General features: G+C 50.0%; 1 protein-coding gene across 4 annotated transcripts in view; it reads left to right on the top strand.

Moving 5' to 3' along the window:
- SCARB1 (scavenger receptor class B member 1) overlaps window positions 1-26,447 on the top strand; it is a 636,132-nt gene that overhangs the window by 388,634 nt on the left and 221,051 nt on the right. For all 4 annotated transcript variants that reach the window (XR_014970694.1, XR_014970695.1, XM_085634841.1 and 1 more), the window contains exon 6: window positions 23,100-23,215. Coding sequence is in view for 2 of the 4 variants with exons in the window: in XM_085634841.1 (XP_085490967.1) it covers window positions 23,100-23,215 (116 nt within the window). In the remaining 2 variants the exon portion in view is untranslated. The remainder of the gene's footprint in view (window positions 1-23,099; window positions 23,216-26,447) is intronic.

Genomic DNA, 26,447 nt, shown 5'->3' with positions numbered 1-26,447 from the left:
TGGGGCCGCCGAAGGTTTGTGGGAACGAGGGACGTGCCCATGGGGTTATTATCATGGATGGGAGAGGAGGGCGCGACACTTGGTACATGTACAGGATCAACTGTACCAAATGCTGAAGGATGAATATCAGCAACCGGGTCAAATTTGAGCCCATTTATGTGAGATATTTGAATTGCGCTCCCCTCATCAACCGCATGTCAGTCTACCATCTCAAGGCTACTAAAGCGGTTATGGGTAGATAGGTGGGCGGGGTAGTGAATTCTATGTGGCCCTGGAATTCCCCTCCTCTGTCCACCGCCTCCCCCCCTCCTTCTTGCAACAGTTTCCCAGCCGGCCTCACTCCCATAAGTAGGGAACTGCTCTGTTGGTCTTTCCCTGTATGGCGGATAATTGTTGTTCTTCCTCCGACTATTTTCCCAACCCTCCAACTGCTCCTGGTGATACCTCCACCTATGATCCTCCAGATTGTAAAAATTTGAGGGGTAAAAGAATGAGAGGGGCAATGGTTGGATGGTGCTCGCAAAATCCCCATCAGCAGCACGGGTGCAGATATATGCGGCTGCATTCGGATCTCTGAAGGTGACCAGAATGCAGTCGCCACCGATGGATTTCTTAGTATAGCCCACCCACGCTGCCCTCCTAGCCATGGTTATATCGCTAGTAGTACCTCTCGGTAACGGTCTATTTACGGAGAGCCAATTAATTACTTTATTTATTAGTGAGATGGTGGATTCAGATGTAGTAGAATTTAATTCAGGGACCCCCACCAGAACCAGAGTGTAAGGTGCTACTTCTGGGGGGAGGTTTATGAATTTGGATTTAGAAGTAATATCAGGTTTCTCTCCAGTAATAGGAGGGTCACTCTTAGCTTTGGCCGGAGGCTGGGTATTATTGTCTTTCAGCGGGAGGGTTGATTTTGAGATAGTGGTAGCCGATTGTTGGATGGGAGTGGGAGCCAAATTTACAACCAATGGTGCCGGAGCGTTGATTGGTACAGGTTGTAGGGGTTTGGGATTAATTTGCGGGGGTTTATTAGTAGTTGGTGTGGGAGGGAAGTTGTCTTTGGTAAGTTTTGAACCTGGTCCCTCTCTAACTAATTTGGTCCCACTGTTGGCCGTTTTCCTTGAGTCTACGAGTTGCACGGTGCCTTTTCAATACTAACTAGTCTGGCTTCCATCTTAATCAGTCTTGCCTCAAGAGGGCTCAACAGAGACCTAACTAAGGTGCCTATATCTTCTAGAGTAATATCATCTGAAATAATATCTGCTGGAGCATTGCTAATAGGTTGTGGTAAAGAAGTTGACTTACTCGTTCTAAGGGGAGACGGCGGTCCTAATGTATTCCCAGTGTGCTCGGAGGAAGCACCCATCTCCCTTTTGCCTCTAGCTTGCTTAGATTTCGAAGTTTTAGTCCTATGATCTACTTTATTTTGGAGGCCCTGCTTCTTTTTTGGAACAGCCCCTTCCCTAGTACCCCTGTTGTTGTCTAGGTTAGTTCCTGCAACTTTAGCTATCTCAGTGTTCTCTATGGGTGTAAGCTGGGGGTTTTGCGTGTTGGGTAGGGCCATAAGGCTCATGTCGTCGAGGTAACTCGGGGCCTCAGTAGTAAACTCGGGATTGGTGGAATTAATGGCTGGGATAGGACATATTGCCGGGTCTATACTTTGGTTATTTGGAAGACCAGATCTATTTTCTGGGGTTCTAACGTGGGCCATGGGGCCCAATGAGGACCTTCTTACCCAGTCTATTTCTTGTGAGATTCTGCGCTCGAGAACCTCTATTTCCTCAAACAAAAGGGAGCCAGTTTTGGCAAAGTAAGTGTCAATAGGTCCTTTAACGGCCCCCGATGTAGTTTGTGAGGAAGTTTTACTCCTGGTTTCCCGTGTGCACATTTTACTCACAGTTCAAATACCTTTAGATCCAGGCGAAGAGGGGGGGCCCGGACCGGACTCTCACGTACTCGAACGGCCTCAAACGGCCCGCTCTTTGCCCGGTCTTCGCCCCGGTCGCTCCCGCGCAGCGTCAATCTCCAGTATTTATATCCCAAGGACCATTGAGGTGTGTTGTGACAAGGTGTGGGCGGGGCGTTCAGGGAGAGCGGGGCCAGGTGACTCAGCCTCCGGGTCCGGGACTCCTGGGAAAATGAGTCCCGGTTCACGCTCGCAGCCCTGTAGCCTCACAAGCCCCACACGAAGCAGCCAGACAGGCAGGAGACCAGCAGCGGCAAGAGGAGGTGAGGGGGATCCGCAGCGGGACCCGCGAAGCGGGTTCCGCAAGTCGTAGATGTGAACAGCCCTCACAGCGTAGATGTGAACAGCCCTCACAGCGATGTAGCGCCAGCCAGAAGCAACAAGCAGCGTCCCACGAAGAGAGGGTCCAGGTGCAGTTTAAATTTAGCAAGGTGTGGGTGGGGCGTTCAGGGAGAGCGGGGCCAGGTGACTCAGCCTCCGGGTCCGGGGCTCCTGGGAAAATGAGTCCCGGTTCACGCTCGCAGCCCTGTAGCCTCACAAGCCCCACACGAAGCAGCCAGACAGGCAGGAGACCAGCAGCGGCAAGAGGAGGTGAGGGGGATCCGCAGCGGGACCCGCGAAGCGGGTTCCGCAAGTCGTAGATGTGAACAGCCCTCACAGCGTAGATGTGAACAGCCCTCACAGCGATGTAGCGCCAGCCAGAAGCAACAAGCAGCGTCCCACGAAGAGAGGGTCCAGGTGCAGTTTAAATTTAGCAAGGTGTGGGCGGGGCGTTCAGGGAGAGCGGGGCCAGGTGACTCAGCCTCCGGGTCCGGGACTCCTGGGAAAATGAGTCCCGGTTCACGCTCGCAGCCCTGTAGCCTCACAAGCCCCACACGAAGCAGCCAGACAGGCAGGAGACCAGCAGCGGCAAGAGGAGGTGAGGGGGATCCGCAGCGGGACCCGCGAAGCGGGTTCCGCAAGTCGTAGATGTGAACAGCCCTCACAGCGTAGATGTGAACAGCCCTCACAGCGATGTAGCGCCAGCCAGAAGCAACAAGCAGCGTCCTCTTTGAAAGGTAACCAAATATCATCCAATGTGAGAGGTAGGCCTCACAGTAGTACACAATTCATTTGTGCGTTTTTCAGTACCAGGATATGTAAAATTTAAAAGTATATGTCCAACTTTTTTTTATTACAATGCACCCTGCCCCATGAGCTAGGAAGGGCCTACTTTAGGGAGGGCTGATATGTCATTAAAAGGGAGTTTAAGGCTTGGCAAGAGGGTTATGTTGTCAAGTTAAATTGGCAGTTTAAAACTGCCAACAGGCTGCAAAGCCAGACCTGGGAAATGTTTTAAGGGCTACTTAAGTGGGTGGCACAAGAAATCCTGCAGGCCCCCTAGTAACATTTTATTTACCAGCTCTGGGTATGTAGTATACCACTCTACTAGGGACTTATAAGTAAACTAAATATGCCAATCAGGTGTATACCAATGTTACCATGTTTAAGGAAGTGAGCAAACACACTTCAGCATTAGTCAGCAGTGGTAACAGTAAGTGGTAAACCGACGTGTTCTTGCCATCATGCTATGATCAGCAGCACTTGAATTAGGCAAGCCAGGATGGGTAGCCGCTCTTTTGGCCACTTAGCTGCACTTCCTTGGAATTCTCTTCCTCTAGAGATGTCTTATGGGGGATATTTTTGTGTTCCGTAAACATTTGGAATCTCGGCTGTATCCTCTCTAAGGGGCATTTATCTGCTGAGCTTCCCTGTTTGGTTTCAGCGCCGAGATGTCCCCTCGCCGATGATGTTTGCGCTTTATAACTAACAATAAATAAATAAATTAAATAAACACCACTCCTGTCACAAACAGCTGTCAGCGTCTGATCCCCGCAGTGTCGCTCTCTGGTGCGCAGTGCAGCCTCGTGCACTCCAAGTTGATCAAAGAGTGGGAGACCCAACTTTACGTGGCGTGAACCCACAATGAGCATTAGCGCCTTTGCCAGTCAGGGTCTCCTGTCAAAGGTAAGTCATTCAAGTGCGATCCCTCCAAGGAAAGATCCTCTAGTACGAAGCAAGCGCCTTCCTGTCCTCTGCTTCATTGCTGTGCCCAGGGGTGTCTTCTAGTTGGCGGTGCCGCGCCCTTGCTGCTGCCTTAATGGTCTTCTCGGAGATGATGTCAATCCTAAAGACTTTTTTCATGGCATCAGTGCCACACCAAATGCCAACCTCACCATGTGGTGACTTTTACATGGCTATGGTCCTCCTCCTTCATGCCATCCCAGCTCACTCTGATGTGCCACTCGGCCCCATAACGCAGTGTCAGCGCCACACTTGATGCCACTGATGAGGAAGTCTAGTGAGGGCATTCCTCGGCCCGAGGCTAGTCTGTTGAAAGCCAAGCAGACCACCAGGACTTGTGTTTGTCATGGAGTCTTGTCTGCTCCCCTATCTTATTATTTTTTTTTTAATATCTTTATTTGCATTTGTCAAACATACATGTTACGTTCAAGGAAAAGGAAAATAGGGAAGGGAAAGTAAGGGGTTTGGGTCAGTTATGGAAAATAGGGAAGGGAAAGTAAGGGGTTCGGGTCAGTTATGGAACGGACGGCCATTACAAATGCGATAAAAGGAACCGCCGTTATTTTTGGGACTCGTCCTTCATAGTAAATTGCAAAATTGTGCAGCGAGCCACCGGCTATAAATGTCCTTTCTAGTACAATACCTATACACATATACATAGCTCTCTGTATATATATTCCCTGGTGTCCAGACATATATAAGAAGTTGTACATATCCATAATTACACTTGGCTATCCCACTCAGTGACAAATTGAGGCAAAATCAGACCCAATTTTTTCTCACTGCAAGCAGGCATAAAACAAGCAAAGAAGACCATTGTCTTAGCGTCACGCCTTGACCGAAATATACATCGGAGATACTTCAACAGCCCGGTCATCCCATTGCACATATACCATCCCGCCCCCTAATGTCTAAAGAAATGAATAATTACAGCTCTCTTAGCCTAACTCGTGGGTCTTGGGCATGCCTATCATCTTCCTCCCGGATCTCAACACCTCTCAGACCAGGGGATTCATGCGTCCGGGTCCTGCCTATCAGCCTCCTGCGAAGAGCTTGTCCCCTCGGTCCCATCTGCGCGTGTCAAGTCCGTGAGAAGGGCGCCCCCTGCTCCCCTACCTCATGCATAGTGGTTTTTCTGCTTGCTGGAAATTCTTGGCTCAGATTCTGGTGCCATGTGAAGGCCATCCTTTGTGCCTCATGATAAGGATGCCACCAGTGAGAAGAAAAATATATTCTGGCTTCTGATACTGAAGATGAAATGTATTTACACTGCAAAATGCGAATGCGTTGGATACCTCCCCTGGGGTGGAGTTGGCGTACCTCTCTGGTTCTCTTGGTGAAGAGGTTTAGTTTCTTCATAGTGATGTTGAGGAAGGCAGTCGCAGTTCTGGAACCTGATCTTCTGTTGAGGAGTCACAATGACTTCTGGCGATTAACGGCTAGCGCTAAGACACCTTGGGGTAATGGCACGCTGAAGAAAATACATTTGCATTACATTACAAGGTAAACATTTTGACAAAGGTTCTTCAGCCCTCCTCTTCTTTCTCCTGTGAGCCTCTGTTGCCCTTTAATAAGGCTTCAACTGACCCAGGTTTGTGTTCTTGGGACAGAGATGCTGAGGGGGAACAACCTTTACAACGCAACTTTTACAACGCACTACCATTACAACAAAACTATTACAACGCAAAATCTGTTACAACGCATGCCATTACAACGCAAGTCTTTACATCGACTTGCACTAGATGGCGTGCTAACATTAAAAATAGAGTAGTTTACTATCCAAACACCTTCCCTACTGCAACGTGGACTGGAGTTAGAATAGTAAATTACCCTTTTTTAATGTTAGCACGCCATCTACTGCAAGTCGATGTAAAGACTTGCGTTGTAAAGACTTGCGTTGTAACAGATTTTGCGTTGAAAAAAATGCGTTGTAACGGCATGCGTTGTAAAAGCATGCGTTGTAACGACATACATCCGATGCTGAGCCATCTGGCAACTCAATGCCATATCCTGCTCGCGGCAACCCTAAGTTCCTTTTAAGCCTTGTGCTCCAGGAGGCGTCCTCAGGAGAATCCAACTTCTTTCTTCTCCACACACCCCTCCGGCAGCTCAGTAGCCAAAGCAGAGAAAAGCCAGAGTCCAAGGCTTCGCCTCTAGGAGTTTGACTCCAGTCCACTAGCGCTACATATCTGCTGGCACACTATTCCCTAGCTCTTTGAAAGATGACCCTGTCGCTGGTTCTGATCCTCCTGGGCCATATTTGTTCCTTTTTGCAGAGGCGTGCATGATGGCCAGGCCCGTGTCCAGTCATGTGGCTATCCACAAGCATACCGTGATGCATTTCACTGGCTTTTCCGGTGGTGTCCAGATTAGCCTCAGGATGTGTCCTTTGATGGGACTCTTCTCATTGGGGAATGGGCTGGCTACTTTGGAGAGGTCCCATCAAGGGTATGCCATGGCTTGTTCTTGTTGCCGGACGTCTTCTGCTTGCCAGGTCCACCTCCAGTGCTCTTTAGTTCAGAGGCGAATCCATGGCACAGCCTCGTCACATTTCCGGCCTTCTGAAGCTGTCCAAAGGCTACAGCAGCTTTTTTGGCTACAAGGGACATGGCAGTTCCAGAGGTCCAATGACCCTTGTGGTATCCTCTTGTAAGGTGGCGGTGGGGTAAGGAGAGTAATCTACACCTCTACTCCACCGAGCTCAGTAGTGGGGAAAAGGAAAACATTTTGTTTATACGACCCTCCCCCACACTAGTAGAGTCACGCTTCATCGTCAGGTTCAGTCTGACTCCTAAAGGTTAGGGTGGGCTCAACCGTAGAGAGCTCTTTGAATAATTTGCTATTTTTCTGAGTGTTCTATACTACTGAATAAAATTCCTCATCCACCCCAAGGTATCCCTTTATTCGTGGGGGGGGGTGGGAAGATTAAAACTGTAAATAGACGGGGCAAGCAGGATGTTGTGGGCCTGTGACCTTACTGTTTGAAACGCCAACATGTTTCTGCCCTACACTATTGGCCTAACATATATCCTGAGCATTCCTCAGGCCAAAGAAAGTGAAAGTGGTTCCCCCAGTGGCGCACCTCTAACGGTTTTACAGAAAATGCGTGGCATGCAAATGTAAGCCTATGCATGCAGGCGAAAAGTAATGCACTTGCCGTATTTCGGAAGTACCTGTGAAGAGAAAAGACGTGCCAAGTTTTTTTTAAAAGACATTATCTGTATAGGTGTATTGGCTCTGTAGATGTTTTTCTGACAGTTAGTATAGACTGCCGACATAAACATATTCTGCACTCCAAACTTTCAGGTGCCACATAAAAGCATTAACATGGATTTTACTGTGTTACCAATAATCATATGTAGATATAAGTGCCATCGTTTGAATTTCAGACTAACCTCTATGTCCGTTACATCTAATGCACTCTGAAAGCATCGAGACTCCCAATCATTCCGATGAAATAGAACCAAACACATTGACAAAGGCCAGATGGCCGTGACATCAGAATACTGAGTGCGTGTTGTATAGTTAAAAAGGTATCCGCAACTTACCACAGACTTAGGTAAGTTATACTCATCAAGGGGCGGTTGGGGTGGGCCCTGTAGTCCTACTCTAATATGCAAGTATCAGAGGAGGAGACCCAAGGTAAGTATCGCTCGATGTGGCGTGTAAGAAAAGGGTTTTGCATACGCAGACCATCAAGGTAAAGAGAGCCCCTGAAGCCGATTACTCGCAACATCAGGGGTCCCTGCCCTCAGCGCACCTGTTGGGCACACATCCCTCCATGCCTGGTGAGTTGTGACCGGTCTGAGGGCCTCTTATATCCCCCAGGTGAGATCACTCAATAGGTCACATGATCTGTGAATCGTGTCGTGAGATGCTGCGCGCACTCGCGCAGTCGCATCGTGGTCAGCGGATGTGTCCTCTTTAAGGTTCTCCTGCTAGGAGCTCGCGAGGGGTGTACGTATCCTGTAGGTGGGGATACAGGCGTCTCCCTGCGCCCAAACATAGGGAGACGTGTGATCACGTATGGTCTCCTGAGTGGGTTTTTTGGAGCACCGCTTGAGGATGCATTGAGGGAGTCATAGTCCCATCGTGTATTTTTGCCTTTTTTGCAAAAAATGCTTGAATATAGTTATTTCCATGTAATTAACAGCAAACTTGACAGAGAAGTTGAGTATGTGCACAGAGGGATCTGTATATATGTGTGTATAATCCGAGTATGTGCATTATGGTACACTGGCCAGTTTATCTTGTGAGCACATGTGATGTAGTTAATAGCAACATAATGTGCATTTTGTTGTTGTTCTCCCAACACAGCAGATCTTGATTGTGGGCTCAAATCAATGTAAAGGTCAAAAGAGTACATGTGGCCCCAAAGATATTTGTTTGCCTTGGGTTCTGTATTTGTCGATTCCATCAGAAGTATAGAGATGGCATCCATGGCTTTATCGTAAGTGCAGTTGAGGCCGTGGTACCTCTTACGTTTGTCTGAAGTCTTTGGACCCATCTCTGCTCCTTTTCTAAGAGCTTGTTGCTGATGTCACCTCGTGGAGCCAAATTTACGATGATTGACCATCTCCGGTCATTGTCTGTGCGGTTCATCTCTATGAAGTGTGCTGTAAGTTTTGTCGACAGCCTTCTGCAGCGAACAGTACTGCTGTATTCGCTCCTCTGGATTTTGACTTTTCTAGTCGTCATTCCAATGTAGCGCGTTCCACACCAGTATGTAATGATGTGGATTAAATTGCTGCTATTACGGTTAATATGGGTTCTCTGCTCCCATGTGGTCATGACACCCAATTGACCCCGCACGGTGACATCACCAACAAGCTCACAAATAAAGGGATACCTTGGAGTGGATGAGGAATTTTATTCAGTAGCATTTAACCTCCCAAAAAACAACAGATTCGTCAAAGAGCTCCCCGAAATACTGCTGATCCCCCCCTGACCGTTGAGTCAGGGTGAACCTGATGATGAAGCAGTGCACTACTGGAGTGGGGAGGGTTGTATACAAAAAGCTTTCCTTCTCACACCTCTGAGTGCGGCAGAGTGGAGGCGTCGTTTAATCTCCTGACCACACGGCCACCTTAGAGGAGGATCCCACGTAGGTCACTGGATATTTTATAGGGAGTACGTATCCCCTTAACTTTCATATACGAAAGACCTCTCCACTCCTCTGGCTCCAGGAGTCCCACCCCCTTGCTCCTCCCTCAAACCCGCTTTATCTCACCCTTACGGGAGCACGTGCGTCCTACGGGACAGTGCTCTCAGCGGCCCATCACTTCAGATCCTTGGGTCATACAGATTGTGGAACATGGTTACTCTCTTCTCTTGCAGGGGTTCCTGCCCCACTGCCTGTTCTTTCTGTCCCTTCAGATGAATGTGTTCGTATTTACACAAGGAGGCGCAAGCGCTGTGTGAGCAAAGGGGGTCATCGAGCTGATTCCTGAGAGTGAGATCGGGGGGAGCTTTTCCCACTACTTTGGACCTTTGTGTTCTGAACTCCTTTCTTGCAAGGCGAAGTTCAAAATGCTCTGCCCTGCACATGTCCTTTTGGCCTAGAAGTCCAAAGATTGGGTGATGTCACTTGCTCTGCTGGGCACTTATTCCCATATATTGATCCAGCAGTCACCCTGGAAGTACCTGCACTTTGTGGTGGGCTCCGCCCACTACCAGTCTACAGTTATTTCATTCAGCCGAACATTGGCCCGTAATATCATCTTGAACATCATTTCAATGTTCCCAGGTCAGGAATCCACAGATTCCTGGACCTCAATCATTGATTTTTGAAGGCAGGCTTACCACAACTGGTACCTGCCCTTGGGCCGAGCACAGGTTTCTTACTCTTCGACCTGGTGGCTCCGTTGACCAATCCAAGTTTTAATCCCACCTCGTACATTGTCTTCTGTGCATTGGGGTGCGGCTGGACATGACCACTCCGAGCGTTCCTGCCTGCTCAGAGAATTTGGGACATTCAGCGTCTGATGTAGACGTTTCTGGCTAGTGCTCGGCTTCCAGCCTCACCAATCATGTGACCTCTAGAAATTCTGTCCTCATATGTTGTGATTGTCCTCCATGTTTGCTGGCACCTGCTTGCTGTTCAGTGGCGTCTCTCTTTTCATTGAGGTCTGTACTTGAGATATTCATGGGTAATATTTTGAGTTGCTCAAAAGTGGCTCAGAGCTTGCAGTGGTGGGTGGTGGAGAAGCATCTTCTCCCTCCCTAGTGGCAGTGAACACAATGGAGAGTAACCTCTCGGCTCGCTTGGATGTTCATCTTGATGCCCTGGAGCTCGGAGGTCTACGGTCCACAGTCGAGCCGAGGTACCATATAAATGTTCTCAACAACCAGCAATTCAGCTGGCCCTCGAGGCGCTCCTTGCCCTCTGCTTGTAGTCAGTCAATTCTTGTTCTTACAGACAACACAACTGCGCCAGAGTTCCTTGTTATTGCCTTACGAAGGGGCAATGCAGGCGCCGGAGTTCCTTGTTCCAGCCTTACAAAGGGGCAATGCAGGCACCAGAGTTCCTTGTTATTGCCTTACGAAGGGGCAATGCAGGCGCCAGAGTTCCTTGTCCGGTCTTACGAAGGGGCAATGCAGGTACCAGAGTTCCTTGTTCCGGCCTGACGAAGGGGCAATGCAGGCACCAGAGTTCCTTGTTCCTACCTTACGAAGGGGCAATGCAGGCACCGGAGTTCCTTGTTCCGACCTTACGAAGGGGCAATGCAGGCGCCAGAGTTCCTTGTTCCGGCCTTACGGAGGGGCAATGCAGGCGTCAGAGTTCCTTGTTCCGGCCTTACGAAGGGGCAATGCAGGCGCCAGAGTTCCTTGTTATTGCCTTATGAAGGGGCAATGCAGGCACCAGAGTTCCTTGTCCGGCCTTACGAAGGGGCAATGCAGGCGCCAGAGTTCCTTGTCCGGCCTTACGAAGGGGCAATGCAGGCGCCAGAGTTCCTTGTTATTGCCTTACGAAGGGGCAATGCAGGCGCCAGAGTTCCTTGTTCCGGCCTTACGAAGGGGCAATGCAGGCACCAGAGTTCCTTGTTCCGGCCTTACGAAGGGGCAATGCAGGCACCAGAGTTCCTTGTTCCGGCCTTACGAAGGGGCAATGCAGGCACCAGAGTTCCTTGTTCCGGCCTTACGAAGGGGCAATGCAGGCACCAGAGTTCCTTGTTCCGGCCTTACGAAGGGGCAATGCAGGCACCAGAGTTCCTTGTTCCGGCCTTACGAAGGGGCAATGCAGGCACCAGAGTTCCTTGTTCCGGCCTTACGAAGGGGCAATGCAGGCGCCAGAGTTCCTTGTTCCTGCTTTGAGAAGTGCAGTGGATGAAACATTCTTGTGCCGCCCCGGACGGTCAGGAGCAGGTCAGTCTAATTACCTTAATGCTAAATGTATTAACTTAATGACATTGTCTATCACCTGACAGACATCAAAGCAGGGTCCCTAGCAGAGTAAATGTGCGTGACGCAGCCTCGTGCAGGGTTTGGGGTCACTGCAGGTGGACTCGCACACAAGCCTCCCTGTTGGGAAGTTGCTTTCAGGATCCCTGTCCGGGTCCAGGCAATGAATTTACTTTAATGCAGTTATCATAAAAGTAAATATATGAGCCGGCCTCTCAGCGCCTTGTTGGAGTTTCTCTTTCGCCTGCCTGGGGAGCAGGGGAGCTCCCCGCTTATGCTCGGCCGGCTCAGAAAAGAAGAAGTCACTTCCTCGTCATGAAATGAAGGCACAGATTTCAATCTTGGAGGAAAGAGTGGTGACCGGAGTACTTTTCTCCGCCATGGCGAGGGTACTCTCTGCTTCCCCAACATCACACAGCAGTGCATCAAACATACAACTTTTTATTTTATTTTCAAAAATAACATTTTAAAGAAGAATTTTCTTTCTTGGGGGAAAAAAAGCAGTGACCCTCTGGCCAGGGAGCATTCTTCCATGGTGTGGGGGGCATCTAAACGTGTTAACTGCCCTTTCCTGCCATGCTATTCATGGAAGTCATGGCCAGTAAAAACTGCCCACTCTTATTGGGGCAAACCTCCAGTGGCCCTTAGTCTGTCGGCCGTAGGTGTATTTAGGTGGCGGAGATTAGGTCGTCTCTGCCCTCTACACACTGAAGTTCTGCCCGTTTTAAATGAGGCGGGCAGACATTCAGGTTGGCGAAAAGGGCAATCCATTGCGAAGGGTGACCCTCTCCGTCGCCATCGAAGCCAGGCCCTACATTTGCCTGACTGTCACCCAAACCTGGCGGTGAATCGCTTTGAGTAGGGCTGGACCCATACGAGTTCCCTTTTCTGGTTGTTCTGCCGCAGTGGGACATTAACTGGATTTGTTCACTGCTCAAGCGACTGCACAACAGTCCCTTGATACTTCTTACATTGAAAACCCAGCACAAAGGCGGTGGTAGGTGTCTGATTCCTTTTGAAGTGCGCACTCCTCTGTCCGCCCCGGCAGGAGCGATCCCACATGTGAGAGCCTCACAGCACAGGCCCTGGGATGACCAGAGGTTCACACCTGGATGTCCACCACAGTGGTGTGCGCATTAATTCTCCTTTTGGCACTAAATGGAGCAGAGAAACCTTGGATGTCTCCAATGAAGAGTCACGTGAAGGCGCTGCTGTATGTCCAGCCTCCCTCTTCCTGCCCCATCACAGTAGACCCGAGAGCATCTCTCTGGTCACCGTTGGTTCCTTGGGACTCATGTTGGGGCCTTGGAGCCTTCCTCCCATGGGTCTAGGAGGGCACTAGCTTGCAGCAGCTGCTGCCTGCCCTGCAGTCCTTCTGCGGTTGGCCCTCCAGCCTAGGGGTCCGCTGGACCTGCTCCAGGCGTTTACTGTGCTCTTCATCAGTGCACCCCTGACCTGAGTGAGGGGTCGTACTGACGTCCTCGACACTGAGTATGAGGGAGCTAGCACTCGTGGGAGTGGGATTCTAGTCTAGGGCTCGATGCATGTGTAGCAGCACCTCTGTCGCGAGATTACCACTGGCTCCCTCCCATGTAAGCCTTCATACAGTCCTCCATGTGTAAGCCTTCATACAGTCCTCCATGTGTAAGCCTTCATACAGTCCTCCATGTGTAACCCCTTATACAGTCCTCCATGTGTAAGCCTTCATACAGTCCTCCATGTGTAAGCATTCATACAGTCCTCCATGTGTAAGCCTTCATACAGTCCTCCATGTGTAAGCCTTCATACAGTCCTCCATGTGTAAGCATTCATACAGTCCTCCATGTGTAAGCCCTCATACAGTCCTCCATGTGTAAGCCCTCATACAGTCCTCCATGTGTAAGCCTTCATACAGTCCTCCATGTGTAAGCCCTCATACAGTCCTCCATGTGTAAGCCTTCATACAGTCCTCAATGTGTAAGCCCTCATACAGTCCTCCATGTGTAAGCCCTCATACAGTCCTCCATGTGTAAGCCTTCATACATTCCTCCATGTGTAAGCCCTCATACAGTCCTCCATGTGTAAACCTTCATACAATCCTCCATGTGTAAGCCCTCATACAGTCCTCCATGTGTAAGCCCTCATACAGTCCTCCATGTGTACGCCCTCATACAGTCCTCCATGTGTAAGCCCTCATACAGTCCTCCATGCGTAAGCCTTCATCCAGTCCTCCATGTGTAAGCCTTCATCCAGTCCTCCATGTGTAAGCCCTCATACAGTCCTCCATGTGTAAGCCTTCATACAGTCCTCCATGTGTAAGCCCTCATACAGTCCTCCATGTGTAAGCCTTCATACAGTCCTCCATGTGTATGCATTCATACAGTCCTCCATGTGTAAGCCCTCATACAGTCCTCCATGTGTAAGCCTTCATACAGTCCTCCATGTGTAAGCATTCATACAGTCCTCCATGTGTAAGCATTCATACAGTCCTCCATGTGTAAGCCTTCATACAGTCCTCCATGTGTAAGCATTCATACAGTCCTCCATGTGTAAGCATTCATACAGTCCTCCATCTGTAAACCCTCATACAGTCCTCCTTGTGTAACCCTACATACAGTCTTCCATGTGTAAGCCTTCTTACAGTCCTCCATGTGTAAGCCTTCTTACAGTCCTCCATGTGTAAGCCTTCATACAGTCCTCCATGTGTAAGCCCTCATACAGTCCTCCATGTGTAAGCCCTCATACAGTCCTCCATGTGTAAGCCTTCATACAGTCCTCCATGTGTAAGCCTTTATACAGTCCTCCATGTGTAAGCCCTCATACAGTCCTCCATGTGTAAGCATTCATACAGTCCTCCATGTGTAAGCCCTCATACAGTCCTCCATGTGTAAGCCCTCATACAGTCCTCCATGTGTAAGCCTTCATACAGTCCTCCATGTGTAAGCCTTCATACAGTCCTCCATGTGTAAGCCTTCATACAGTCCTCCATGTGTAAGCCTTCATACAGCCCTCCATGTGTAAGCCTTCATACAGTCCTCCATGTGTAAGCCTTCATACAGTCCTCCATGTGTAAGCCTTCATACAGTCCTCCATGTGTAAGCCTTCATACAGTCCTCCATGTGTAAGCCCTCATACAGTCCTCCATGTGTAAGCATTCATACAGTCCTCCATGTGTAAGCCCTCATGCAGTCCTCCATGTGTAAGCCTTCATACAGTCCTCCATGTGTAAGCCCTCATACAGTCCTCCATGTGTAAGCCTTCATACAGTCCTCCATGTGTAAGCCTTCATACAGTCCTCCATGTGTAAGCCCTCATACAGTCCTCCATGTGTAAGCCCTCATACAGTCCTCCATGTGTAAGCCTTCATACAGTCCTCCATGTGTAAGCCCTCATACAGTCCTCCATGTGCAAGCCTTCATACAGTCCTCCATGTGCAAGCCTTCATACAGTCCTCCATGTGCAAGCCCTCATACAGTCCTCCATGTGTAAGCATTCATACAGTCCTCCATGTGTAAGCATTCATACAGTCCTCCACGTGTAAGCCTTCATACAGTCCTCCATGTGCAAGCCCTCATACAGTCCTCCATGTGTAAGCCCTCATACAGTCCTCCATGTGTAAGCATTCATACAGTCCTCCACGTGTAAGCCTTCATACAGTCCTCCATGTGTTTCATACAGGGAGCATGTGTGGAATGTGCTTCTGTGTTTCACAGTAACACAGTGAATGGTGGATTCCAATGAAGCCCCATGTGCATGTTTGCACAAGATTGTGGCTTCTCTGACAGCTTCCCCTTCTCCAGAGTGGGTGTCGCCACCCGCATGTCTTTGGTTCAGGGCATTCTGACTGAAACTAGTCTAACCTGCTGGGTGGGAGCTTTCCCCTCGCCTTCCCTTCGCTCGAAAGTGCAGATGTGTCCTGCAAGAGCGGCTCTAGCTCACGCCCCATTTTTCCTGTGCTTTTGACTGCCTCCTAGCAATGCCCCCCCTCTTTAGTGGCTCGAATCAACAAATTATCTTGACCAGTTCAAACTGGATTGACATTTGAGTCCTTGCTCCAGAAGCCCGTGACAACTGGGCACAAAGAAGGAATTTACCCTTCTCCCTATTGTCCTGTGCCCGAGCTCGGTCTGGTAGGAAATAGCGCCTACATTAGCGCCATTTGACATGTGCGCGGTCTGTTCCCAAAGTTGCCTTCACTTTGCCATATTGACTTTTGACACACCTTTGCATCTGTGATACTTGGGTTTGTTTTTACGAAACACCGACCATGCATCATCTTACCGCCTCGGCATGATGTGCAAGGCCTTCACGTGCGTGATACAAACGTGTCTGTTATTACGTCCACATGGCAACGCAGCTATCTGTGGAATACAAGCAAGAGGCCTTCTACTCACAGCCCGAGGCAAGGATGTCCCTTCCTATATAAATCCTTTTGTTTCCAAATACAATAAAAAGAGACGCTTCTGCCGACTTCGAGGGGTCCCTGCATGCTGAAACTCTCGCCGAGCAGCTGACTGACCTCCGTGAGTGATGTCCAGTCCGTGACCAAAACAGTCTCGTGCATTCTTACCCACCAGCTAGTTAGATCATCCAGAAGGAGGTGTTTGGCAGGCCATACATACACGTCCTAGACACGTAAGTTGGGGTATGCATCGTAGGAGTACGTTCGATCATTATAACACTGTATATCTATGCATATATAAGCTGTCTCAACAAGTTGGTGGAACTTTTCTATTTATTCACTGCTCTAACAATCATAACTTTTTTCTGCTTCTGTCTATTAATTATTACAGCACACATTTTCTATACAAGAATCACTACGGTTCAATACATATTGAAAAACATCCCTTTGTGTATTCTTTGTATATCTCTCTGAGCGAAACCGCGCACGAGCGACTGAGCGAAAAGGTCTAGGTCTGTCCCCACGGTTCCGGAGGGAACAGAGTTGTCATGTTCAGTAGTTGCTAGAACTGTTCGTTCTCGGTCTAGGTTTAGGGGAGCTATCGGTGGCACTATGAGCTAGCTAGTTCAAGGGACAACATATTGTCATACAACTCCAGGGGTGCATGGAATCAGTCTGGCACCATCCTAAGCTTGTTGCCCCCAAACATGGAGTCCCTACTTATTTGTGGAAACAACACAACAATAATACGGAGAACATTTAGAAAAATGCTCAGAAACCAGGACCTCGAAAAACACTGTTTGTAGAATAATGTTCCTAAAAAGTGACACAGGTGTGTCTGCTCTGTCTTCACCCCTCCCTTTAACCTTTGTATGTTCGTATCTACCCGTCGCAATCATAGAGGAAGCTGCAGGTTTGCGTCCTTTACATGTCCAGTGCCGGGTCAGGTCTTGTAGGGTGGAGCTGACCATCCTGATTTCCCGCTGATATGAACCATGACTCTGGCCAATACCTCAATGACCACCAATTACTCGACCCCACTCAGTCTGGTTTCAGACCCAACCACAGCACAGAAACTGCCTGCATCGCCACCATCGATGAAATCCACATGACTGGACAGAGGAGACTCGTGGCCCTCATCCTCCTGGACCTCTCCGCAGCATTTGACTCAGTCTCCCACCGATCCTCATCCAACACAAACATGACATTGGAATCCAAGGACACACACCCCAGTGGCCCTGCTCTGACCGGAAGGACGCAGTCCATGAGCCTGGCACTCCACACCTTAGACGTTCGCAATCTCATCTACGGCTCTGAGCCTTTCCCTCTTCAATCCATGCATGATCCCGCTAGCCAGCATCATCCGCTTTCAGGATATCAATGTCCTCGCCTACGCCAATGACACCCAACTCATTCTCTCCCTCATGGACCAGACAACCAATACCCGGATCAAGTTAAATGCGTGCATGACTGAAATCGCCAGCTGTCTAAACCAGAACATCGGCAAGACCGAATGCATATCAACGTGTGACTCCACTTGTGGCCAACAGAGTAAATACCGACACCCACCCACACCAAGAACGTCGGGTTCATCAACAGTAAGCTGGACATGATTGCCAAGTCCATGCCGTCACCACCTCATGCTTCCATACCCTAAGGATGTTGAGGAAGATTTCAAATGGCTTCCAATCAGCACCCTGAAAAATGCCACGCACACCCTGGTCACAAGCAAGCTGGACTATGAGAACCACGTTTATGCCTGGGTCAACAAAAACAAACTCACCAGAAGGCTGCAGACCATCCTGAACTCAGCGGTCAGAATCTCGCTCAACCTCCCACACAGCGCATCACATCACACCACTCCTGACAGAGCTCCCCTGCTCCCCATTCACAAACCAGCACAATTCAAGCTCCTCACCCACACTTTCAAGGCGCTACGTAACACTGGCCCAGCATACCTTAACAATCACATCTGCTTTCACAAACCTCCCAAACACCTCTGCTTGTCCGGGCTCATGCTTGTACAAATCCCAGGCTTACGGAAAACCAGATCTGGCGGCCAAGACTTCTCCTACATCACTCCTAAAGCCTGGAGTGACCTGCCGCCGCACATAGGAGCCTCCTCCTACATCACTCCTGAAGCCTGGAGTGACCTGCCGCCGCACATAGGAGCCTCCTCCTACATCACTCCTGAAGGCTGAAGTGACCTGCCGCCACACATAGGAGCCTCCTCCTACATCACTCCTAAAGCCTGGAGTGACCCGCCGCCGCCGCACATACAAACCTCCTCCAACATCACTCCTAAAGCCTGGAGTGACCTGCCGCCACCGCACATAAGAGCCTCTTCCTACATAACTCCTAAAGCCTGGAGTGACCTGCTGCCGCACATACGAGCCTCCCCCTACATCACTCCTAAAGCATGGAGTGACCTGCCGCCGCACATAAGATCCTCCTCCTACATCACTCCTAAAGCATGGAGTGACCTGCTGCCGCACATAAGGGCCTCCTCCTACATCACTCCTAAAGCATGGAGTCACCTGCCGCACATAAGAGCCTCCTCCTATATCACTCCTAAAGCATGGAGTGACCTGCCGCCACCTCTACATCACTCCTAAAGCCTGGAGTGACCTGCCGCCGCACATACGAGCCTCCTCCTGCATCACTCCTAAATCCTGGAGTGACCTGCCGCCGCACATACGAGCCTCCTCCTACATCACTCCTAAAGCATGGAGTGACCTGCCGCTGCTGCACATAAGAGCCTCCTCCTACATCACTCCTAAAGCATGGAGTGACCTGCCGCACATAAGAGCCTCCTCCTACATCACTCCTAAAGCCTGGAGTGACCTGCCGCCGCACATAAGAGCCTCCTCCTACATCACTCTTAAAGCATGGAGTGACCTGCCGCCGCGCATAGGAGCCTCCTCCTACATCACTCCTAAAGCCTGGAGTGACCCACCGCCGCACATAGGAGCCTCCTCCTTCATCACTCCTAAAGCCTGGAGTGACCCGCCGCCGCACATAAGAACCTCCTCCTACATCACTCCTAAAGCCTGGAGTGACCTGCCGCCGCCGCACATAAGAGCCTCCTCCTACATCACTCCTAAAGCATGGAGTGACCTGCCACTGCCGCACATAAGAGCCTCCTCCTACATCACTCCTAAAGCCTGGAGCGATCTGCCGCTGCCGCACATAAGAGCCTCCTCCTACATCACTCCTAAAGCATGGAGTGACCTGCCGCCGCACTTAAGACCCTCCTCCTACATCACTCCTAAAGCATGGAGTGACCTGCTGCACATACGAGCCTCCTCCATCATCACTCCTAAAGCCTGGAGTGACCCGCCGCCGCACATAAGAACCTCCTCCTACATCACTCCTGAAGCATGGAGTGACCTGCCGCCGCACATATGAGCCTCCTCCTACATCACTCCTAAAGCCTGGAGTGACCCGCCGCACATACGAGCCTCCTCCTACATCACTCCTAAAGCCTGGAGTGACCTGCCGCCGCACATAAGAGCCTCCTCCTACATCACTCCTGAAGCATGGAGTGACCTGCCGCATACAAGAGCCTCCTCCTCCTCCATCACTCCTGAAGCCTGGAGTGACCTGCTGCCGCACATAAGAGCCTCCTCCTCCATCACTCCGAAAGCATGGAGTGACCTGCCGCTGCCTCTACATCACTCCTAAAGCCTGGAGTGACCTGCCGCCGCACATATGAGCCTCCTCCTACATGACTCCTAAAGCGTGGAGTGACCTGCCACCGCCGCACATAAGAACCTCCTCCTACATCACTCCTAAAGCCTGGAGTGACCCGCCACGCATACCAGCCTCCTCCTACATCACTCCTAAAGCCTGGAGTGACCTGCCGCCGCACATAAGAGCCTCCTCCTACATCACTCCTGAAGCATGGAGTGACCTGCCGCACCTAAGAGCCTCCTCCTCCATCACTCCTAAAGCCTGGAGTGACCCGCCGCCGCCACACATACGAGCCTCCTCCTACCTCACTCCTAAAGCCTGGAGTGACCTGCCGCCGCACATAAGAGCCTCCTCCTTCATCACTCCTGAAGCATGGAGTGCCCTGCCGTACCTAAGAGCCTCCTCCTCCATCACTCCTGAAGCCTGGAGTGACCTACCGCCGCACATACGAGCCTCCTCCTACATCACTCCTAAAGCATGGAGTGACCTGCCGCCACCTCTACATCACTCCTAAAGCCTGGAGTGACCTGCTGCCACCGCATATAAGAGCCTCTTCCTACATCACTCCTAAAGCCTGGAGTGACCTGCCGCCACCGCACATAATAGCCTTTTCCTACATAACTCCTAAAGCATGGTGTGACCTGCCGCCGCCTCTACATCACTCCTAAAGCATGGAGTGACCTGCCGCCGCACATAAGAGCCTCCTCCTACATCACTCCTGAAGCCTAGAGTGACCTGCCGCCGCCTCTACATCACTCCTGAAGCCTGGAGTGACCTGCCACTGCCGCACATACGTGCCTCCTCCTACATCACTCCTAAAGCCTGGAGTGACCTGCTGCACATAAGAGCCTCCTCCTCACTTCTTGAGCTCCGCAAGAATCTTAGGACCTGCCTTTTCGAGTAGTACCACTATGCCCTCGGTGTGCCTAGACTCTCACCGGCTCAATGCCAGGATACCCTCCCAGGTGATAGTGGGCTCTGCATATCCGCACAACATAACAACCACAAAGAGAGGGAAAGGACCGCGCTTGTAAAATCTGCTATTAAAAGGTACATTCCCGTTTTGGAAACAAGTGACAGGTCTAATAATTTGCCCCAGGGTTACTTGCGAAAGAAACGAGGCAGATGGAATAGGAGCTTGCTGTTTCGTTTCAGGGACGGGAGCATTAAAAACCTACTTTGATTCCCATTAGGCTTCCACAAAAATTCGGAAAATTTAAGCTGTCCCTGTAATTTAGGTGGAAAACAAAGCCTTTTACATTTTATGTTTTTCTGTGGTTTTTATGTGAAATATACTAAACATTACCTAATTCCGTATTTTAGAGAGAATGTACTGATGGATTTTAACCCGGCATTTAGAGATTCATTGATGCGAGGCTCCGACGATGTAATCTTCAGAGTTAGTTGTTTTCTTCAATATACGCTCTCGAGCATCAATGATCGTGGTCTGATTACTCAGTTTGCATATTGTATATTTGTATTAGTGGTTGCTCTTTTGCACATGTTATAGCTAATCAGTTGTGTATTGTCTCAACTGTAGCATATGCCAGGCCAAAATATTATGCACGTAGTACTGTAAAATAATGTTATTGTTAAGATACCTGTATTTCACAGGAAGTTTACTTTATAAAATTAACTGTGATATTTTCTTAACATTTTTTTTAAATGATTGTTTTATTGTTTTAATTTGGATGAATTGTTGTGACGTACATGTACTTTTATGGATGTTTTTAATATCCGAATAAAGATCTTTTGATTGATTTAATTGAAAGTGACCCATACTTGAGATATTGCCCTTTCGTGCTGGGTCTGGGCCCTAATCCTAAAGTCCATTTTCACTTAGAGCTCGGAGCACGTGGGGTTCAGTGAGTGCCCTCCCCCAAGCGTGGCTGTTTTCAAGATACCTGTAAAGACCTCTGTAAACTTCATTACTACTGCAAAACCTTGAGCAGCTGGGACCTTCAGGTATCTCCCGAAGAAGGGACAGTGCTTCTCGTGAACATGGTTAGCAGACCTTCGATTACCTTTGGTTTGGGCACAGAGATTCTTGACACACCGAGGCCCAGTGCTGGGCTTTGCTTGGGTCTTAGTCTCTTTGGGTGGTGGGTTTTGTAATCCCTAGGGTAGTGCTGTTGTTAAACTGGAAACAATATGCTACAAAGCGAGCAAACAGTTCGTAGCAGGGATGATCACTGTGGGGAGATTTCCCAGAAACACAATTCACAGTTGTAGATAAATTACTGCACCCAGTAATTAATTTCTGCAGGTCTTAGCTGGCAGAATTTAAAAGGGGAAAAGTATATGCTAGTTACCTTGACGAGCGGCTTTTGCTGCAGTGAACACTAAAAACTGCATATTACTCCACACAAACTAGGAGTCGGCGATATTTATTGCACCTGTTGACTTGTGATCCCGGGGAGTCATACCTCATCTGGTGCGATACAATGGCACCTTCCCTGCAGCCCACTCGTATCTTGCAGTGGTTGGTTGGTTGCAGTGGAGGATTGATTGCAGTGGTGGGTTGGTTGCAGTGGGGGATTGGTTGCAGTGGTGGGTTGGTTGCAGTGGTGGGTTGGTTGCAGTGGGGAATTGGTTGCAGTGGTGGGTTGGTTGCAGTGGGGGATTGGTTGCAGTGGTGGGCTGGGTGCAGTGGGGGATTGGTTGCAGTGGTGGGTTGGTTGCAGTGGTGGGTTGGTTGCAGTGGGGGATTGGTTACAGTGGGGGATTGGTTGCAGTGGTGGGTTGGGTGCATGGTTGCAGTGGTGGGTTGGTTGCAGTGGGGGGGTTGGTTGCAGTGGTGAGTTGGTTGCAGTGGTGGGTTGGTTGCAGTGGGGCATTGGTTGCAGTGGGGGATTGGTTGCAGTGATGGGTTGGGTGCAGTGGGGGATTGGTTGCAGTGGTGGGTTGGGTGCAGTGGAGGATTGGTTGCAGTGGTGGGTTGGTTGCAGTGGTGGGTTGGTTGCAGTGGGGATTGTTGCTGTAGGGTCTATTAGTGGTTGGTTCTGTCAGGTGACTGTCGATATAGTGGGAAGGGGTGGTGAGCTCTGTTAGGGCCCAGTTGATGTGGTGAGAAAGAGTGGTTGATTGTATCAGGGCAGGTGATATAGTGGGAAGGAGTGACTGGTTACAAGGTGAGACTGTTTGCTTAGTGAGAAGGAGTGGTGTATTCACTCAAGGGACTGATGAGGTGGTAGGAAGGAGGGGCCGGTTCTGTTGTGAGACTTGATACAGATGGAAAGAGTAGGTAGTTCTGTTGGTGGACTTCTGTCACAGCGAGACATTTTCTGAATTCTTGGTTTAAAGATTCTCTTCAATGTTATGGAGGAGGGTTAGTTTTTAGGTTTCTGCCTGTAGAGTTCAAAATCAGGAACAATAGCTACCTTATACCTTCAAATCTTGCAACCATTTGGAAATACGTGAGATGCACTTCTTGTTCCTGGAGCTGTTAAAGTGCTTGAGGTAGTGATGTATGGTGCTTTCTCATAAACCTACACAGGAAGGATTAATACATGTAATGCCACTCTTTTTTGGAAGGTGGTGACCAGCTCTTTTGAATTGATTCCTGATACTCTTGTTGATATTTTGCTGCAGGTGAACTTCTGGCAAAGTGAACAGTGCAACATGATCAACGGCACCGCTGGCCAGATGTGGCCGCCCTTTATGGAGCCCTCCACCAACCTCGAGTTCTACAGTCCGGATGCCTGCAGGTCAGAACCAACTTTTCTTTGGACTGAAATGACCCCTCCAGTTGCTCCCATCACGCTTGGCTTCAGAGGGCATCCAGTTCCATGACCCTTCGGCTTCTCTGCCAGTTTTCCTTCCCTGCCCCAAAGGAGGTGGAATCTGTGCAGACACAGTTGAGTCCCTCCAAAGGCCAGCTACCCTCCCCTACCACTCTCTCGAGTGGCACACTATGAGGTAACAGGCTACCGAGACTTCAGATGTGGCCAGTCATGACCTCCGCACCCTCCTTCATGTCTTACCTCCAAGTGTGCTCCTGTGTGACTGTCCCCACCTTTGTGTCTGTCCTATCCCCTGCCGTACCTGTGCTCTGTAGCATCCTATAGTCGCTTGAGCATGTTATAAAAAACTTCAAATAAAATAAACAAATAATGCTCTGGGCACCATGGGACGTCTGCCATCCTGGACAAAGACAGGAGACCGCCAAGCACATTGATCCATTGAGAGGGGTTGTATGTGGCTCTAGATTTTTTTTTACGACCAGATTTTATTAGGTTTTCAAGATAGTACTGATGCACATATACATTATTCTTGTCATAACCATTACATATTACACCGTAGTGGTACTCTCTGGCGTGCATGGTTTAACACCCCTTTCAACAAAACAATACCCCCTGCCCCCTTGAGTTGCGCTTAAGTGGGTGGGATCTAATCTCTGGGTTCTCGCAAGATGAAACTTTTAGTTACAGTACGAAGTTGTGCCCATTGTCGCTGCTCCAGTTCATTCCTCTCTCGTTCCCGTTCCGGCGTCGCCAGCTGTGGGGAACTCGCTCCGCTGTCATCTTGTCTACTCATTGTCAGGTCACTCACTACGTTATCCCACGCCCTGGCCCTATCTATCTTACCGATCCCTCGACTAGCTTCCCTGAGGAGCAGTCTACTTTCCACTCCTGACCACTTTTCTAGTTCTTTTTTTCCAGGAGACAATCGTCGGTCCCCCCGATGCCTTCCAATTTCTGGTTATCTCTCTTTTGGCCAGAATGTAGGCCAGGTCCTGAAACTTCCCTGTCACCTTGTGTTTGGCTGTATGTGGATACCATCCTAAGAGGAAGTGTGTGTGGGAGCTCTTTGTCAGTAAAATCACCCACCACTTGTCTTATCTCCTCCCAGAAAAGTTGCAGTGTGGGGCTGCTCCAAAACATATGAATTATGTGTGCCCCCCTCTCCCCACATAGCGGACATGCGGCTGTCTTCGTCCCAAAGTACCTCCTAATGTGGGATGGGGTGAGGTACGCTCTATGCAGTATATAGAAATTGATTATTTTAAATCGTGCATTTCGAGACACTTCCAAGGTTCGTTCTAGGATCTTATCCCTCTCCACCTCTGGAATCAGTTTCCCAATGTCTTCTTCCCACTGGAATCGCAGGCGCTCTAGCGGCTGTTGCATGTCTCACCTGATTGCCTTGTAGAGACAAGAGACTGTCTTGATCCTCCCCGCTGATACCGCAACATATCCACATCCTGCTAGCACTCGTGGTTCTGTCCCTCCCACTCCCCAGTCCTTTCTGATCCTTCTGGTAAGGTCCCCATGCTTCAGGAAATTGCCTGCTGGTAGGTTGCATGCTGCCTGTAACACCTTGAATGGGAGTAGGGGTCATGGCTCTAGATGGCAACCTCCTCATGCTGCCACCTACTGTTCAATCTGGCATCCTTTGGACCCTGTCACCACCTGATTTCTTGTCGCTCAGGTCAATCAAAATGGTGGGGACCAGTGCATTAAACCTCCAGCATCTCAGAAGGATCTAGTGCCCGCTGGCCCATGCTCGAGCTGCCCTAAGGTCTGGACTGATGGAGCTCGTCCTCGCCCGCTGGCCCATGCTCAGGCTGCCCTAAAGTCTGGACTGATGGATCTCGCCCTCGCCCACTAGCCCATGCTCAGACTGCCCTAAGGTCTGGACTGATGGACCTTGTCCTCGCCCGCTGGCCCTTGCTCAGGCTGTCCTAAGGTCAGGAATGATGAATCTCGTCCTCGCCTGCTGGCCCATGCTCAGGCTGCCCTAAGATCTGGACTGATGGATCTCGTCTTCTCCCGCTGGCCCATGCTCGGGCTGCCCTCGCCTGCTGGCCTATGCTCGGGCTGGCCTAAGATATGGACTGATGGATCTTGTCCTCAACCACTGGCCCATGCTCTGGCTGGCCTCGCGCCTTGGCCCATGCGCAGGCTGCCCTAATGTCTGGACTGATGGACCTTGTCCTCGCCCGCTGGCCCTTGCTCAGGCTGCCCTAAGGTCAGGAATGATGAATCTCGTCCTCGCCTGATGGCCCATGCTCAGGCTGCCCTAAGATCTGGAGTGATGGATCTTGTCCTCACCCACTGGCCCATGCTCGGGCTGCCCTAAGGTTTGGACTGATGGATTTCGTCCTCGCCCGCCCATACTCAGTCTGCCCTAAGGTCTGGACTGATGGATCTCATCCTCGCCCGCTGGCCCATGCTCAGGCTGCCCTCACCCGCTGGCCCATGCTCGGGTTTCCCTAAGGTCTGGACTGATGGATATTGTGCTCGTCCAGTGTATAGTTGTCCTTACATGGCCTGCCTCTCTAGAGGCTCCACAGAGCCAGGCTCTCTCCAGTGTGCAGCAGTCTCATCCACCAGGACATTCTGTCACCAGCCAAACTCCAGCCTCTCCGCTTGATCCACCCAGACAACCACACAGTTACAACTAGCCCGTCCCAGGCTGCCTCGCAGATTGTTGGTGATCTGACTGCCATCACGTTCATGCCAGCTAAGAACGCTGCAGAGAATTATCCTGTTGTGAACTCCTAGTTACTTATCAGCACAGTCAATGGTGCAATTCAGTCAAGGCTCAAATCATGGTGCCAGCATCTTTTCCAATGCCTCCAAGTCAACCAAGAACTGTCTACATTTTTTACAGAATAACACTGCCTGATTACTGTCGCGTTTAAAGAAATGGGACTTTGTTGGCAGCATCCTTAGGTCCCCGCACTAGCTGCCAAAACAGAAAAAAAGCAGAATTGTCTGCTCCAGGCATTGTGAAAGTTTCTGGTAGGACATTCTCACCGGGCTTTGGTGGGACCGTTTGGCGGTGTTGACGATTTTGTCATTCAAATCCGTTAGAATGGGAGATAGATTGTGCCTACTCTGTGGCATGGCTAAACTTTAGAAACACCTTGCCCCTTGCATCCACATAGGGACACAGCTTCGTTAAAGTTCAGGAAAGCTCCTAAAATCAGTCCGC

This window comes from Triturus cristatus, chromosome 11 (assembly GCF_964204655.1).
Source record: "Triturus cristatus chromosome 11, aTriCri1.1, whole genome shotgun sequence".
Lineage (NCBI taxonomy): Eukaryota > Metazoa > Chordata > Amphibia > Caudata > Salamandridae > Triturus > Triturus cristatus.
The sequence above is the reverse complement of the archived record's forward strand: the minus strand, read 5'-3'. Positions and strand labels throughout refer to the sequence as shown.